Source organism: Oryx dammah, unplaced genomic scaffold (genome assembly GCF_014754425.2).
Source record: "Oryx dammah isolate SB20612 unplaced genomic scaffold, SCBI_Odam_1.1 HiC_scaffold_25, whole genome shotgun sequence".
In the NCBI taxonomy this organism is placed as follows: Eukaryota; Metazoa; Chordata; class Mammalia; order Artiodactyla; family Bovidae; genus Oryx; species Oryx dammah.
Genome location: NW_024070209.1, coordinates 44,991,960 through 45,010,442, shown reverse-complemented (window position 1 = coordinate 45,010,442; position 18,483 = coordinate 44,991,960). Strand labels below are relative to the sequence as shown.

The 18,483-nt window shown below is 51.3% G+C and overlaps 1 protein-coding gene across 4 annotated transcripts in view; it reads right to left on the bottom strand.

Annotated features, from left to right (window-relative positions):
• The window catches only part of UXS1 (UDP-glucuronate decarboxylase 1), a 55,394-nt gene that overhangs the window by 5,510 nt on the left and 31,401 nt on the right, over nucleotides 1–18,483 (bottom strand). For all 4 annotated transcript variants that reach the window (XM_040224212.1, XM_040224210.1, XM_040224211.1 and 1 more), the window contains 7 exons: nucleotides 18,231–18,411; nucleotides 11,694–11,798; nucleotides 9,425–9,484; nucleotides 7,761–7,882; nucleotides 4,550–4,669; nucleotides 4,061–4,104; nucleotides 662–722 (listed from right to left, as the gene is read on the bottom strand). In XM_040224212.1, the coding sequence (XP_040080146.1) occupies nucleotides 662–722; nucleotides 4,061–4,104; nucleotides 4,550–4,669; nucleotides 7,761–7,882; nucleotides 9,425–9,484; nucleotides 11,694–11,798; nucleotides 18,231–18,411 (693 nt within the window). The remainder of the gene's footprint in view (nucleotides 1–661; nucleotides 723–4,060; nucleotides 4,105–4,549; nucleotides 4,670–7,760; nucleotides 7,883–9,424; nucleotides 9,485–11,693; nucleotides 11,799–18,230; nucleotides 18,412–18,483) is intronic.

The following is an 18,483-nucleotide window of genomic DNA, read 5'->3' as shown; positions in this document are numbered from 1 at the left end:
CATAAGGGGTGAAAGGCTGGAGGAGGCAGCAGGATAAACGACCTCCCAACCCTGCCAGCAGTGTCTGGGGCTACAGGAAGCCAGACATAAAGCTGCCTAAGGTGGGTCTGGGCCACCCGCAGCCCTGACAAGGGAGGGAAACCATCCTAATCCTTCACTTTCTATGTCCCTGGAAAGTGAGCTTTATAAAGACTAGCTGCGGGAGAAGACGGGGATGACAGAGGACATGGTTGGATGACATTACTGACTCAATGGACATGAGTTTGAGCAAACTCTGGGAGACAGTGAATGACAGGGAAGCCTGGCATGTACAGTCCACAGGGTCACAAGGAGTCAGACATGACTGAACGACTGGACAACAAAACTGCACGATACATGATGGAGAAAAGATATACGAACACCCCCCCAACCAGAAGAGGCTTTGCGAACTCTGAGACCTGGCCCAGGTGGACAGAGTCAGGTTAGTGTTTATTATGCGGTTCATCCCTCCGTTGCAGACACCTTACATCTTAGCAGACTCCTGTTTCATTCTGTTCTGTGATTTTTCCTCTAGTGCTGGTTAAGTGGCAAACAGGCGCATGGGCTAAGCTTGCTGACAGCAAGTGAACCGCAGCAGGAACTGGACTGCTAAGTGGGCAGTGGGCAGTGGGGATGGACTCACCAGGTTAACGGGGCTGCTGACGTTGCTGTTCATGAGTGCGACAAGGCCATTCACCAGGTCACTGGAAAAGAGGGGAGGCCACTCAGGTGCCCGCTGATGCCCACAGGCCACCTCCCGGGAGGAGAGATGGGACATCAGAATAAAATCCTGCACGCTAGAGGGCGTGGAGGATGCTCAAGTATTCTAGGAGACAAGGCAGTGTCAGGGAGCTGCCTTCTGTGGGCAGGTGCAGGCAGACGACTGGACAGGATGGGGGCTGAGAGATGGGGCTGAGTCCCCCACGCTGCGTATTTCTGAAACTGTCTAACAATTAAAAAGGAAAAGTAGACACACATCCAAAAGAGATGGTGTTTATGCAAGTTTCTGAGGAAAGACGATGTTTAGCATGAACCCAGGTAGTTGGCCCATACAGAAAAGCAGATGATTTAAAAAAAAAAAGCCCCCCTGCAAAACAAACAAACAAAACTTCAGTATGTGAGTCCTATACTGACAAGTCAGATCAAGCAGACAACCCCGAGCGTTAAAACGAGTTCCCTGGCCCTCTGGGCCTCACCTCCCCCGAGAGCCCTCAGCTCCCAGAGGGGACGGTCAGGGTGTCTAGATGCTGCCAATGGACCGTGAGCGACTGGGCCATGATGGGCACTGTGAGGAGGCAAACTTCCCCTTACCAAGGTTTGGTTCTTATTTATAGAACCATTAAAGAGTGGTTCTGTCAAAAAAAAAAAAAAGGTGCCTTTGTAAAAATGACACCTCAGTGCTACGTTAAGCACAGGCTAGGGTACTCCCCAAGCTGTGTTTCTGACGAGGTTGTGGGGGTTCTGCACACGCAGCCACCGGGAGCCTCTCCTTCCTCCTCCATCACAACCAGTAAGGAGCACGTTACTGTGCTCACCTCCGAAAAAACATCTTCATTTTCCCCTCTCCTTTAAATCAAGGAAAAAAAAATCGGGGGGAGGGGGTTGCTATTTAGCAAACACGATTTTCTAGGATCTTGTTTGCAACCAATGGGTGTTTTGGGAACAGGCCTGAAGTCCACTCTGCTCTTGCAGATCAAGCACAGATGCAGATAAATACTCGGTGACCCAGGATGTTTCCTCTCTCCTAGAAATGAACACAGGCCCCTCCATCACTATGGCGGTAATGACCACATCCCAACTCCCCCTCTGATGACACATGTCTCTGCCTATTTGGAATGACATTGAAAGCTGCTGTTCAGTAGCATCCATGGGTTTTTAACACTGAAATGGGGGGTGGTGGGGGTCCCCATACTAAGCTGGAAGGTGACAGCATCATGTAATCATTTGGTGGAGGTGGAGATGAGGAATGCATCTTTTAAGCAACAAACCGTCCACTTCTAAGGTCAGAGTTGCATAAATCATACCCATTTAACCTGAAGTTCTTTTAAAGTGTCATTTTGACAAAGCTACTTTTTAAGACAACACTGCATTGCCTTTGTGATGGGGTGAGGATGCAATCTGCCTATGAGAGCACCAGGCACAGACAGGACAGGACATCGGCGCACAGGCCACCCTGAGACCCCAACAGTCACTCAGAGACTGTGCCATGCTGCTTCAAGGCAACCATGGATTTTGGAAATGGGTAACTTAGTTCAGCAATGCAAGGTCGCGACACTGTGCATTCTGATTAGCAACTGTGAAGTAGAAGAGTCTCAGTTTCTATAAACTAGCTTATTTAAAACAGCCTAGCCCTGGTGAGCTGCCATCTTGGCCGAGCCTTGAACAAGGTAGAGTGGAGGCCAGGAAAGCTCGTTCCCCAAGTTTGGGGAGGTTGGGGAAGCTTCATGTATCAGGGCCCAGTGACCCCAGTGACCCCAGAAGCAAGACCAGCAGACAGCACAGCCCCATGAAGAGACATTCTGCCCAGAGGGTCCCCAGCAACACTCCAGTGACCGCATCAAGGTCTCTCAAACACCCGACACTGGTGTCTGGTCAGTAAGGGGCACATGGGCTGTGCAGGGTGGGCAGCAAGGCGTGTCCTGTCCTGGCTGGGACAGAATGCAACCCACATATCACAAGATCCTTAAAAGACTTTAACCATCAGCAAAAAAAAAAGCATCTGAGAGGCTACTTTAAATGATTTCATATCTGATTGATGCCTTTGAAATAAGAATGTGTTTTGATTGATGTCTTGTTTACTGTACAGACTCTGGAATATTCCACGAGGTGGTATGGCTGGAGGAGTCTGGGAGCCTTGATGAGGCTGCTGGAGGCGATTCAATGTGACTAAGATGCCAAGATCCCTGAGAAATGCGCAGAGGGGTTGGGGAGGTGGGATGGAGATGTTTCACTAAAGCAGGTGGTACCTGATGCAGACATGGCCCTCCCCCCAGCACAGTCCCCACACTGACACGGACCTTGTCCATTCCCTCAGCGTGCATGGCTCTGGGGTCAAGTGCCCTGACCTGGAAACAGGCTGCTAGGTTGTGCTCAAATCCCTTCTTAGAATATTTGGGCAACAAAGTGGGCCAGTGACAAGATGGTCTCAGGCACTTTGCCCTCCTGGCCAACACTAACAAGTGTGAGAAAAAAACACTGCTCATTATATACATTTACTCACAACGTTCCTCTGGACTAAACATGAAAATTCACAAACACTTGCAGGGGAAAGAAAAAAAATCTACAGTGGTTACATGTTTAATTTTTTCTCTCTTTTAAGCCAGGCAAAAGTTAGGGTGACTCCCTGGGCGGGGGTGGGGCTGGTGGCTACCTGCCTCCACTTCCCCTGACAGTACCCTGGGGTGGCCACCGGGCACCAGGAATGGCGTTCCTAGTGCACAAGGTACCGAAACACACAACTAGCGTGTGCCCAGTGATTCAGGACACCACAGAACAATGCAGGACTCACCACCTTCTGGCACGTGGGAGAACAGTCTGGAAGATGTAACTGCTCATACAGTAACTCTTAGAACCTAGACTGCACTGTAAAACTTGTCACCAATCAAACTGGCTGACAAAAAAGCTAGATTTAGGAGGATGACCGGAAAATGTAAATATTACCTGCGAGATAATTCAACAAAGTTATTAAAAATGCCTTTAACTGTGTGTAGTTTTGACACCACATTCCTTGACAATACGACACTCGGCTTTATCTTTCCCTCAATGAAGACGACCTCGTCCACCCAGGAGGCCGTGTCCACAGGGTCTGATTCCAGCATCCGCGAGCCTCCTGGATGCAGAGGCCAGCGCCTCACCGGGCTGACCTGGAGCCCCAGGGTGACTGGAAGGACCGGTGGGTCTGCCGACCAGACACTAGGGGGCAGCAAGGGACCAGCGTGTCTGACCTCCACTCACAGAGATCCCAGGCACCCATGGAGGAGCAGAGCAGTCAGTCCCGCCCGAGGCGGAGCAGCTCAGTTGGGAGCTGCGCCCGGAGTCTTACCTGACGTACTGGAAGGCCCTCGTTTGCGATCCAGATCCGTATACCTGCAGGAAGATGACAGTGAGGGTCCTGAAACCGCAGACGGGGACCTCAACCCTGATGCCCCAGGGATCCAGAGGCTGCGGCTCCAGGCCCTGCCAGGTCACGTGGGAGAGGGTCCAGCCCCCATGGATGACACCCCGGGGTCCCACTGTGGGAAGGCCTCCACCAGACCTGGAACCTCCCCCAGAGGCACCTTGAGGGGCCCTGAGTACAGAGACACCCCTCCCAGGGGGAGGGGCCAAAAGCATGTAGAGGGGTCTTCACAGGCAGACCCTGCACTCAAGGCACCAGGGTGTCTGTGGCTGGGGACAGGGTGACCTGAGCCTGTCCTCAGTCACAGCTCCCATAAGCTCCCTCCCTCCCTTTGAGGCCAGCTCCCCTGGATGGGCCGCCCTTACTCTGAGCTCCCCCAGACAACACCCCCACGCCCGCCTGCTGGCCACGCACTGTGAGCGGCTCCCCCTGCAGCGCCTGCAGGATGAAGTTGCTGACCACCCGGCCATCATTCATGTGCATTCGGGGCCCGAAGGTGTTGAAGATCCTGGCCACGCGCACTTCCACGCCCTCCTGCAGCAGAGAGAATGTGAGCCTCATGCCTCGTGCCTGCGCCTTCTGGATACAGGGGCTTTGCCCTGCACACACGGGATGTGTGTGCTCTGTAATTAAGCCTGGAGTCTGCAGAGTCACCCCAAACTCACAGGAGCCCCGGATCGCACCATCAGGAGGCCCTAGTGTGAACACACTGCAGAAACCCAAGGCAGTTAATCGGGGCAAGAGGAAATGTTGGGTGTATGTTTTTTGCCCAGGAAATAAGTATCTATTTTCTCAACAAGCATCATGCTATGCATCTCTTTCCCAATCTCTTTCACATAGTTTTGTGTAAATTGATCACTCAACAGAGATTTAAATGTCAGTGAGTGTTTAATAGCTGATTTGAAGGAAAGTAAGACAGCACTTTGTCCTGGGAAAGGACCACATTGTACCTACATCCCCTCTGTTCTGCTGAAAAACTCATCTGTTTGGTGAAAAACCAGACCACCTAGCACTTGATACAGGCGATTAGCTCAATGCCTGGGAAGATACACGCTTAACACTGATCACAGCAATGGGAGTCCCACGTGGTGAGATTGTAGACCTTCACTCTCTTCTGCACATTGTTTCCAACGTTCCTATTTTCATTACAATAAACATCTATTACTTCTGTAATTGGGGAAAACACACTTTCAAACATGTAATCAGGAAAGTATGTATTTTTTAAACCCCCAAAGCCTTCTGCAAACTATTAATTTCACAAGCTGCTTTGTCAGTGATAACTGTTTCTATCACCTACTCTGAATCAGTGAACTCTTAGAGCAATCCACCAGACAACAGACATGTGTCTCCTGGACCGAAGGGCCCCCCCACCAGGAGCAGGTGAGGGCTGTGGAGAGTGGGGACCCACACATGCCCCCAAGCCCACAGGGCAGGCCTTGCGGGGGTGGGGGGGCACTTCCAGACAGCTGGGAAGCACTGCTCACCTGGGCAGACACGAGTCCTGGGGCAGGTGTGCTGACCAGAACCCACAAGTTACTTGGCACTGTTGGCCCAGACCCCAGTGTCACAAAAACTGCTGAGCCTGTGTCCACGGGCAACTCCTAGACCGGACACCAAGACAGGGATCAGTCTGCACACTGTCCCCAGGGGGATGCCCACTGTCACCCTGACTGCCACGTGACTTCTGCACACAGGCAACATCATCTGCTCGGGTTCTCGGTGGGCAGCCCTGGCAGGCGGTATCTGCGGCAGATGCGTTGGGCAGTGAGTGACACCTTCTGAGGGCCACCACCCAAAGGACTCCCAGTGGGTACATTACTGTACAGATTTTCAAGAGAGTGTGATTCTCTCAAGACCTGTGTGTGGGCCACAGGTCCTGGCATACAGTCAGTGCTCAATAAATGCTGGCTATGCTGCTACTAAATACCCTTAGTTATTATGAGCTCATCTCTTAGTATGTACACTTAACAACATTAAGTTACGCTACTAATTTTTTAACAAAAACTCAAAGTTCAACAAAAATGACCTATTTGTGCACCATCTTTATTTAGCTCCGAAAAGCCAAGAAATACTCCCACAGACTGAAAACAAAAGAAAACAGCCTACAGTCTACAAACTTACCACACAATAAAGTGTAATTATGTCCCCTCACGCACTCGAGTTAGTGTTCTCAGGCACCAACACACAGAGGCTGTTCCTAGGAGACCGGTTTAACTTTTGGTGTCAAAATATTCTGGGCTCAAAAATGATACAGGTAGCACTGACATTAACTACACTACCATGTGTAAAACAGACGGCCAGCGGGAAGCTGCTGTACAGCACAGGGGGCTCAGCTTGGTGCTCTGAGATGGCCTGGAGGGGTGGAGTGGGTGGTGAGGTGAGGTGAGAGAGCCTCAAGAGGGAGGGGATATATGTACACATATGGCTGATTCACATTACTGTACAGCAGAAACCAACACAAGATTGTAAAGCAATTATACTCCAATTTTAAGAAAAAGATGATATGTCTTTTCTAAAACTGATTAAAATAAATGAATAATACAAGTCAATTGCCCCAGAGAAACTTTGAAAGCAATTAGTTCTGCCAAGAAATATGAAATATGCAGAAAAATGTAAATACCTACGTCAGCACAAGGTTGTTCTGTGGGTCTTCAACACTTGTAAACGTTAAAAATATAAGGGAAAAAAGGCTCTGGTAATTGCACCCCCCCTCAAAAAGAAACAAGTGTTCAGGGCCTCCCAGCCCAGCCCTGAGTTCTTGGCACTGGGTACCCAGGAAGCGCCCACCCCACCTTGCACAAAGCCCATGGCCAACTGAGCTCCAAATGGGCCAGGATGATGAACCCTCAATCCAAGGCCGCTCCCAGGATGGACGCCTGCTAGTCTCTCAGTCCTCAGGGCTCTCAGTCTCAGAGGTCTTGTCTCTCAGTCCGAGAGAGAGAGGGGTCTCCCTGTCACAGAGGCCTGCCCTGAAAACACCTGGCCACAGTCATCTACCTACATGTCCCTCCAGTAAAGAGTATGTCAGTGAGGACCCCAGAACTGATCAAGCACAACGGATGGCCTGGACATCTCTTTGGTATCTGCACAGCCTTCAGGTGGGCGGGACAGGGCCTGTGAGCAACAGCTCACGGCCCAGGGCAGACAGCGGGAAGCCAGGTGGGAACCCAGACCCCTACCCCTCAGCTGGGAGTAAGCAAATCCATAACACGGAAAAATCCATGGGCAGGCCTCAGCACGGGGTGACTAAGGAGGCAGGGACTCAGAGGATGAATAACAATCCTTGAAGATGTCCACGTGAAAGCAAAAATGAAGTATACCCACTAGATAACAGAAAGAGAAGTTAAAAAAAAAAAAGTGTCCACCGACTCAGAGGCCTTGGGAAAAGCGAAGCACTTATTATTAATTGCTGGTGGGCAGTTAGTCATAAAGCTCATCCAGCCACGCTGGGGTCTTCAAAACCCAAGGCTTCATCCCCAGAAATCAGTTTTTAAAAGAGACATGGGAAAGGCTGCTGACAGCACCGTTAATTTACGACAGTGGGGAAGCCGTCCCTGGACAGGGTCAACCACGGTCAACTGTGCTTGACCCAGCAGTGGCCTGTCTACACCACCAGCCCCGATACCTGCTTCATGTAGGCATAGCACATGGTCTCGGCAACTCGCTTCCCTTCATCATAGCAGGCTCGGGGTCCTATGGGGTTCACGTGGCCCCAGTAATCCTCGGTTTGTGGGTGGACTTCAGGGTCTGCAGGAGAGCGGGGGAGGGTGGTGGAAGAGGAAGCGCTTTCAGAACCTCCCTTTGTTCAAGTTCACATGTTTTACAGACAATGGATAATGATGATGCAAAAGGGAGTTTGGGAAAGACCAGGATAAGCATCTCACCTGGAAAGACACCTATCAGAGGCAATTCGGGATTTCTGCTAAGGGCGTGGCAAGCTAGACACCCACAGAGAGGACCAACAGAAAAGGGTGGGCACAGACACCTGCTCCTCGGCTGGCACCGGTGGAGTGGAAATGCCAGAGGTTCAGAGGGGGTGCCAGCTTCACCCCCTCACAAAGCCGCTTTGCTACTACAACAGTGAGGGTGCAGGGACCCATCATCTCAAACCCGTCCTCCCTTCAGCATGGGGGGCCGGCAGACCAGACGGGGTTGCCTGCAGGCACCACTGCCGGAGCAGACCTGGGGACCTCTGAGAGTCACCCTAACATCACTCACAAGCTGACATCAGAGGCGAGATGCTAAGTGAGGGTAGTAGGGGGTGGTGGAAAAGACGTCCGGGGCAGGATAGGGACCATCAGGAACAAGGACACAGCCTCGCTGCTTCTGGGACACATGCTACAAAGGGCCTCCTGGTACCGCGTGGGGACCTGCCAAGCTCTGCAGAGTCCAGAGGTGGGAAGCACAGGGACACAAGGTCCCCACCTCTCAATGCCCCTTCCTGGAGCTGGTAGGAGGAGGGCGCTGCCTGGACGTCAGAGTTGTGGGGGTGTTCTGCCTTGCCAGTGGAGGCAAAGAGCAGAGCTGCGTCATCAGAACTGCAGCTTCTATGATTTTTTTCACTTGGTTCCCTTATTTTTTTAAAAGGCATCTCTTCCCACATTGCCCTCTCACTTCCTGGCCGTGACAGCAATGCCTGGAGAAAATCACACTGCATTAGCATCTGGCTTCTGCTGCACCCACTAATTGGCTCTCCAGAACCCTGCGCCTGTGGGCAGGGGCGGGCAGGAGCCCCTGAGTGGATGGGGCCCTCAGCCCCGTCCTAACGCTCACATCCTCAAGGTTTAGGATGGGGAGGGCAAAGCAGGCGCTAGGGTTTTCTAGCTCCACCTACTTAAGGCTCTCTCAGAAGCTACCCTAAAACAGCGGAGGCAACCAGCACACATTTGTCTCCCCACCATCTGTCTCTTAATCCCTGAGCTTTCGGGGTTTGGAGAGCGGAGGGGGTGGGGGGTGAGGCTGCTTTCACTGAAGAGCAAACCCTCTGGCTAAACCAGCAAAGCCTCCGTGATCTGACTCCTGAGGTGCCTCTGGAGCAAAGACACTTCTGTGGATTTTTAAGTGGCTGCTGCTTGTTGGCAAGGTGACATAACCCAGTCCTGGTAGGGGAGGTCCTGCAGCAGAAGAAAAAGGCTCATCCCACCCGGAGGAGGGTACACTTTGGTCGCTGCCCTCTGGAGAGGAACAGCCGGGAGGGCCTTTTGGAAACAAGTCTAGACTCACTGGCCCTTTTCCCTCCTGCTGTGACAGGAGCCAGCTGTCCAGGCGGCTGGCATGATGCCCACTCACCTCCGTACACCTCTGAGGTGGAGGCCAGGAGTAGACGGGCCCCAACTCGCTTTGCCAGCCCTGCAGAAACATGACAGGACACTGTCAGCTTCAAGGATCAAGGAAAACACAAGCGCACAGGCAATTCAAGGAATATTTTCGTACAAATGGTATCTGGTCATCCATGCATTGTACGTTATCCACTCTTGCTGCATCTACTTTGGAATCTAAATTCAAACTGTAAGAAAAGCACAAATAACTCCCAGAAACACAGCAGTTAGCTGGACACGTGTAACTGTAAACAGGGCCAAATGCACGGTCTGTGGGCTTTATTATAAGGTATGACTTGGGGAATTTTATAAAGATCCCTTCACCTGAACGTAGCAACCAGCACTCCATCAGGTAACTACCCCCACCCGCGTAGGCAGAGGGCAAGGTCCTTCGAACCCTGGCTGCCACTCTCTCCCTGATGGTCAGCCTTCTATCCTCTGCTCCCCACGTGCCCCGGGTACCTCCCACTGTGCCCAAGACCGTCTCCTGTTCAGGCACCTCTGCCCCACTCTCTCCTCCCTTTGAGGTTCAGCTTCCGCAGTATCTTCTCCAAAGCAACTGGCCATGTCCATGTCTAGCTCTGACCCCTTCTCGCCTTCACCCCTCCCAGCAAGAATGGACTAGAGCATTGTCACCTGCCATGCTCAGGTCAAGCTCTAAGACAGCAGTCCCCAGCCTTTTTGGCACCAGGGGCCGGTTTAATGGAAGACAATTATTCCAAAGACGCGGCGGGGGTGGGGGGATGGCTTGGGGACAATTCAAGCACATTACATTTATTGTGCACTTTATTTCTATTATTATTACACTGTGACATACAGTAAAATAATGACACACCTCGCCAGGTGCAGCTTAGCTGTCCCTTGCTACTCACTGGCAGAGTTCTGACATGAGTCTGCAGATGATTTATTCGGGTCTCTGCAGTCACACCTCTCTGCTGGTGATACTCTGTAACTGCAGCCACTCCCTGGCACTAGCATCACCGCCTCAGCTCCACCTGAGATCAACAGGCAGTAGAGTCTCTTAAGGGGCTCTCAACCTAGGCTCCTTGCATGTGCGGTTCACACTCGGGTTCATGATCCTACGAGAATCTAATGCTGCCCCTGACCTGACAGGAGGCAGAGCTCAAGCAGAAATGTGAGTGATGGGGAGCAGCTGTAAATACAGATGAAGCTTTACTCACTGCTCACCTCCTGCTGTGCAGCCCGGTTCCTAATAGGTCATGGACCAGTACCTGGGGCCCCTGCTTTAAGGGCATTTCAAGGCATCAGCTTTGGGAACCTCTCCATCCCCTGTGGTCGCCAACTCCCCGACTGTAACCCTCATCTGACCTACCCCCCGTCAGCGGACAGGAGGGAGCATCCTGTAACAGGTGGGAGGACAGTCATCTGTCTAAACATCTGAGCATGGTAGCTGTTTCTGCACTGCCTCCAGGCTCCACGTGGAGGCAGGGTGGGGGGCTGGAGAGAGTTGGGGGCAGGTGCGTGCAGTGCTAAGAAGAGGGGCGTCTCCACCAGGTGACCTCACGGTCAGGACACCAGTGCCCTGAGTTAGAGAAAGCGTCCTTCGCCTTCCGCAGAGCCTGCTGCCCTGAAGGTTTTGTCTAACAGACCATGCTCCCCTCCCTGCTGCCCTTTTCTCAAATTGAAATGCAGGGCTATTTCCCAAACCCAGTTACAGAATCTGCTTTAAATATTCCATAATTAAATCCACTTTTCACTTGACATTTAAAGAAGTGGTTCCTGTCTTCACTTCGCACGTAATCAAAACCCTTGGTTTTTAAACCCGTGGAAACAGAAGCGCCTCTGACCTCAGCCACCCATGTGCGTGTGGCCCACTCTCTGGGTTGGTCTGTGGGCTCACGCCCACCTTCCACTTTCAGGGAGAGGCCTGCAGTTAGTCTGGAGCTCAGTTTCCTCAAGCCCACGAGGAGGCTCCCCCACCCTCAACTCTGTGGGCCCAGCCCATGCCCACCTCACATCAGAATCTACAGCGCCCCTTCTAGCCCCGAGGCACACGTGCCACAAGTGCAGGAGGGCAGGTGGCCACTTGGAAGGCAGGGGATGTCACTGAGGCAACGCAGACCGATTCCCACAGTGACAGACCCCCATGTCGAGTTGTGACGGCAAATCCAGTCACCCGGAAAGCACGCATGGGGAAGGGGGGCTGAAGAACACAACTGTCAGGATCCAACACCTGGGCCCGACATCCTCACCGTCTGCAGGACGAGGGGCCGACTCACCCAGCATGTTCAGGGTCCCGATGGTGTTGGTCTTCAGTGTCTTGATGGGGTTATACATGTAGTTGGGAGGAGAGGCAGGAGAGGCCAGGTGGTAGATCTGGTCCACTGTGGGGGATGGCAGGAGGCAAAACAGACCTGTTACTTCCAGGGAAAACACTGGAAAACACTGACCTCCCAGAATTGGACTGTGTGAAAACAGCGCTCATGTATCTTTCAGCGAAATTCTACTTTCATTCTTCTTAGAAAGTAGCTTACTTATGCGACTGGAAGAACTTTAAACAGAAACAAAGTCTGATCATCTGGAACAAGAGTGTGCCGGGGCCCCTCATGTGGCCTGTTCCCCTCTCCCTAGAATCGGTCTGATCGCCGAGTGGACTGCTCTCTGAGAAGATCTATCCAGATGAAGTGCTCAGATTGGAAGGCAGACTGAGTTCTCAGACACAGAGAGAACTGTGACCATCAAGATGAACGACATTTTAAGTTTAAAAACAAATCTGACACAAAGAGTAGGAAAGTGTGGGAGATGAGAGCTTTTGTTCTGTTTCTACTTATCCTGCATATAAACACCAGATCTGGAGGTGGTTTTAGAGCCAGGAACAGAAAAATGTCTGGATCCCACATGACTCCCCTGGTAGAGGTTAACGCTCTAGTATCTGTGCCCTCGACCTCAAAGAGGAATGAATACATAAAAATCTAAAACAACATTCATACAGAAACTCAAGGGTGTCCAAACAGCTAAGATAAGTTTGAAAAAGTGCAAAGTTGAAGGACTCATATTTTCTGATTTCAAAACACAATACAAAGCTATGGTAACAAAAGGGTGTGTTACTGGCATAAAGACATAGAGACCAAAGGATCAGAGAGGACAGCTCACAAATAAACCCTCTGTGTATGCTCACACGATCTCTGATAAGGGTGCTGAGCCACGCAGTGGAGAAAGGACAGTCTCTTTGACAAATGGTGTTGGGAAAACTGCACATCCACATGCAAAAGAACAAGACGACCCTGATCTTACACCACACACAGAAACCAACTCGAAACAGACTAACAGCTTAAATACAAGACTTAAAGGAATAAAACTCCCAGAAGAAAACACAGGGGAAAAGCTGCATGACACTGAATTTAGGAAAGATTTCTTGAATCTGACACCAAAAGTAAAGGAAACAGAGCAAAAATAGACAAATGAAACTACATCAAACATTCTGCCAGGATCAAAGGACACCATCAACAAAGTGAAAAAACAGCCTACAGAATGGGAGAAAATACTTGCTAATTATATGTGATAAGCTCATATTCAGAATATATAAAGAACTCCTAAAATGAACAACAACACAAAATCAACCAACTTAAAAGATGGCAAACACTGAATATATTGAATTTATCATCCAAAGATGATACACAAACGGGTAATAAGTGTATGAAAAAATGCTCAATGTCACTTATCAGAAACACGCAAATCAAGACCACACTGAGGTACTGCCTCACTTGGATCGGGATGTCTACTTCCAAAAACCCCCCAAAAAGTAACAAACGCTGTCTTGAAGGATGTGCAGAAACTGGAGCCCTTGAGCACTGCTGGTGGGAAGGTAAACACTGCAGCCACCACGGGAACAGTGGGCATTCCCTCAGAATATGAGAAATGGAACTGACATAGGAGAAGACATTTCACTCCAGGGATTACAGCCAAGGGAACGAAAAACCAGAGTCTCAAAGAGATGCTTGCGCTCCCACATGCCCAGCAGCATTACTTACAGTGGCCAAGAGGTGAGAGCCACGCAGTGTCCCTGGACAGATGACCCAATGAGCAAATGACTGCCCCCTCGCCCCTCCTGGGAGGGCTAAGGCACGCCCTGTAACACTAGACCTCATGTGCCCGTGTCTCCTTCCTACGGGGACACGTCCTGCCTGTAACAGTAAGGCCCCAGTGCCCTCGCCAGTCACTGACAGTCTCGGAAGGAATTACAGGCAGGACAGCGGGGGAAACTTCAGAACAAGCATAAGAAATCAGTCATGAGAGGTGCTAGGAAGATACCACGAAGCATTAATAACCAAGGTGAACTCTCACCACCCAGGAAAAAATGCTCAGAGCCTGCCCACTGCAGGGCACACTGCACCCAAAACAAGCATGATGTTCAAACCCCTGAGCTGGGGGAGGGTGACCAGTGTGGCGATCCGTCCGTGCTGGCTGCCGGCCACCAAGCGACTCTCCCACCACCCTGTCCCGTGAACAAGGCTGCATGCTGGAACCGCAGCTGGGAAAATAGGAGCCTTGAGCAATGAGCCCGAAAGAGCTCAAGTTAGAGTGATTAAAACAGTAAGTTCTCGAGTTCTCCTTTCTCACATAATTAACTTAAATAGGTTCAAAATAGTGTTCTTGGCAGGCTGTGGGGATGTTATTTTTATGCTGGGAGGAAGACGGGCCCAGGGTAGGGTGGCCACAGTGCACTGGCCCTCCTGTTAATTCTGAAAACCCAGGCAGTCTAACCCCAAATGAATGAATTCTGCACACATGAGACAAAGATACAGAAAGAAAAAGCACTCAAAACTAACAGCTCTTGAGATAATTCAAAATTACTGCTCAGAATCCATACCAAAAAAAAAAAAAAAAAAAAAAATCAAGTGCTATCTCCTACCAAAAGGGAAATCCACAGAAAGACAGACGGAATATTTATATCTTCCTGCAGTATTTTTCCTATACCATGCTTTTTAAATTAAGTTCCCCGCGTGACCTGTGTCAAACCTCTGCCGTGTCACGGCCACTCGTGGCCACATGGCATACACAACCTGAGCATCTGTGATGGAAAACAGGGCTTAAGAAGATACAGAGCTTTTCAAAGTGTAAAGACCAAATTTCTCTTGGCATGGAAAATTAAGAGTGGGATTGTGCCTTGACTTTGTATCAAATAATACTGACTTAATGCCAAGGGGAGGCTGCCTGCTTGAGGTCTGGCCCAGCCCCGGATCAGCCACCAGCTGGCATGCCTGCCGCCCCCCCCAACCGCCCACCACGATAACAGGTGGCAACCAACATGCTGGCTTCCCTGGAGGACTTCCACGTTACATGGAGGGTCTCTGAGTTCCACAGACTCTGCGTTCAATGCTTACACTTGCACCATCACTGGAAGTAGGAAAATTTCTAAACTACTGAATATAATTCTACAGAAACATTCCAATCTGAGGGGCACTCTTCAAATGACCAAGAAACATGGACCCAAACCTCTCAGCAAATGCCGTTTTCAGTCCCACCTCTTACCAGCACCTGGCAGGGTTGCAGCGGGGAGGGGGTGGGGCGGGGTGGGGGTGGGCAGTTGACAACTCCCCCCACCAGGTCTCCCCTTGGATTCCTCTGGCTGGTACAAGGCACTAACAGAAAGGGCCCAGCACCCAGGGCTAACAGCCCACCTGACCCACACGTTCAGAGAACGAACTGTCCACCACAGAGAGGTGGCAACAGTGCCCGGGACATGGCAGAGCAGAGCGGGGTCGCTACTGTCGCCTGCCCGTGGCTCTGCACTCCTGGATGTCCTCCCAGGGCACCGTCAGGCCCAGGACCCAGCTTCCCAGACACGAGGGCCTCTCTGCCTGTTTCCTTCTCTGCAGACACGCTGCCCATGAAGCGGGGGGACAAGCTCTCAGGGAAGCTCGGGGGAGTCACAGGCTACACACATCAGGAGCCCAGACACAGGCCAGGGTGACGACAGCAGTGACCTCACATCCGTCTGGGCACTCCCGAGCCACGCCCACTTCCTGGACGGCCAGGTGCAGCACACAAGCCCCGCCCCCAGCAGCACGGGGTAACGAAGCTGTGCTATGTTCACGCCATGCGGGGAGACATGTCTCTGCAAAAAGACCTGGTGCAGCCGCACAACAGAACACGACTAAGTGCCACAAAGGAAAATAATGATAAGATAATAATGAAGCAGCACTGCATGAATAATACAGAAAGATCACTGGCATACAAAAAGCAAGAGGGAAAAAATTCAGAGCAACACAAAAAATGGTACTTTCTCTACCGTGGGGAAGAATCATGAATACCTGCTTGTCTTAACTGGGTCACAGAAGGAAACTGCAGACGAGCGAACGTTAAGAGCACTCTCCTCGAGTGAGGTGGCAGACAGAGGCAAGAGGAAGACTTTTTAAGGAATTTCTTTTTAATTTTTTTTTAAAAATTGAACCATATAGTTTATATTGCCTATTAACCATACATTTAATCTAAAAAGATCACATTTAAAGAAATTATTAGATGTTAACAAGAACAGAGAGAGCATTTTTGGATGAGGATTAATTTTCTATTTTCTTTTTTATACTTTTCCTAATGTTCTGTAGCATCTGTGTATTACTTTTATCACTAGCAAAGAATCATCTTTTGAAAGGAGAGAAAAAATTAAGATTCTCTTCTATGTAACTTTTAAAAATTTTGTTTATTTTTTATTATTTCTGGCTTTTTAGCTAGTTAGTTATTTCTGGTCTTTGTGGCTGCTCGGACTTAGCTGCTGTGCAGCATGTGGGAGCTCCCCAGATCAGGGATCAAACCTGTATCCGCTGCACAGAAAGCCAGACTCTTAACCCTTGACCACAACATTCTCTCTCAGCCCCCGTGACCCTCCCATCTCTGCAGACTCCACTTTACCCATCCGTGTCCTCTGCACATGGATCAGAAGTATTTAAATGGTCATTCTGGTAACTCCACACCCCTGCTACATCTGCTCCAGGTCTGATGTTGGCTTTGCCTCTTCAGACCGAGTCTGTACTGTGGACGTGCACCATGCACCAGGCACAGTGGGGCTGGACACAAGTTGCGCTCGCTGCCCTGCAGCCCTCGGGGTCAGCCTCTGACCTTGGTGTGGTCTCCCTGGTTGTCCCTGGGTTTCCCTAGAGACTCTTCCTTACCCAGGGCTCTGGGATTCCTCTGGTGCACCTGTTGTCCTCGGAGTCTCCACTGAGGGGAGGGAGGAGTGGGGGAGCGGGAGGGGGGGTGTCCCAGGATGGGGTCCCCTTGTTGTGAACCTGGGCTGGGGGCATCCCTCCATGTTGGTCAGGCTGTGGGAAGACTCCCTGAGGAACCTTCAGGGGAGAACTGGGTGCTCTGGGTGGATTTTTAGGAGGGCTCATTCTCCCTGCCTCCTTGCCCCTTGCTGGAAACCTGTCACTGAGAATGCCCTTCATGGGGCTCCTGGAGAGGAAACTTAACACAAGGGCCTCCGACCCCCAGAGCTGAGGCTGGGACTTACAGCCCGTCCACACTGTCCCAGCTCCCACTCACTTCCGCCCAGTTGGGGTTCTGTGTCCAGCACCATCTCGGGATCCCAGGGGGCAGTGTGCCCTGGGCCCTCCGTCCCTTGCAGGAGCGGAGAAGGCTGCCAGCCATCAGTCTGCCCATCTCCCAGCTGTGAGGACAGGAGAGGCTACTCCAGGCTCCCAATCAGTCAGACCAGAAACCTGAAGTCCACCCGCCCATGAAGACAGCTCCTTCCTCTTCCAGCTCATCTTCCGAGGGGCTCCCCCTCCCTTCAGGAGCATTTGATCAGCTCTGAGAACCTGGTCACCGCCCGCTGTCTTGTTCCTAGGGCCCTCTCCTGGGACAGACACCTGCCTGTGTCCAAGGAGCTGTCCTGGGCCACAGCTCAGCGACCACCATTGCGGCAGCCTGGTGTCCACCCCACAAACCATACACACCCTCCACTGGCCCTGGCTTCTCAGAAACCTCCCATGTCCTGAATGGGTTGGGGAGGGTGCGGAGAATAATTCACTCTACTGCTTCCAGAGCCAGTCTGCAGGGTAGATTCAACATCAGAAACTTAAACGCTATGGTGGGTAAAATCCAGAATTGTTTTAAAGCCATAGAGAATCTGATTAAGTTATTTCAGTGATTACAATTCCTTCCAAAGCAACAACTTTATTTCCCAATCCTCTAAGCCCGACAATGCAGAGGCCTCTGTCGCAACCCCTCTGATTACAATAAGGCTTCCTGTCTGACCATTTCATAATTCATCACCACAAGGGGGCCCTGAGGCCACTGCGCCCGCCCAGACCCGAGCCACCCCAGTTATAAGCTCCTCCTCCACACGGACCACCCTGTCCTGAGTCCAGACAACAGCTACTTTCCCACTGGAAATAGGAAATCAGAATAAACCACAGTGGTCACACTTTGAAAATAACAAGATGTATGCCAAGAAGAAGCTGGTAGAGCTCTGCTGGGGAGATAAAGATCAAGTGGTACCACTGGGACCCTGTTAAAACCCACACAGCATGCCAGCCCTGGAGACAAACAGACCAACACAGTCCCACAAAATGCTTGTCAAAGCAGGAGAACATTCCTTCCCTGCTGTAAATATGAGATCGACAGCCATGTAACATGAATCCAGACCGTTCCCCAGTGCAGTCTCCATCACAGAGGCCAGGGTAGTGCCCGAGATGTGGTGAGACTGTTTGTAAAACCAGACAGGGACTCAGCATGACCGAGTCAGCCACCCGTCCGGGGGCCCCGTCGAGCCCACCACCCACCAGGCACCAACCCGCACAGCAGGCCTTGCTCACCTTCGATGTACAGTGGCTCCACCACGTCGTGGTTGATCAGCTCAAAGTTCTCGTGGCCAATCCAGTGCTCCACGTTCCTCTTCCTGCCGGTGAAGAAGTTGTCCACCACGGTCACTTCATGACCATCCATCATGAGTTTGTCTGTGAGGTGGGAACCCACAAAGCCTGCACCCCCGGTTACCTGCGTGGGGACAGCAGGGGAGAGCACGGTGATCACTCCGTACAAGGGATGTGTACCAGTGTAGCCCCTACT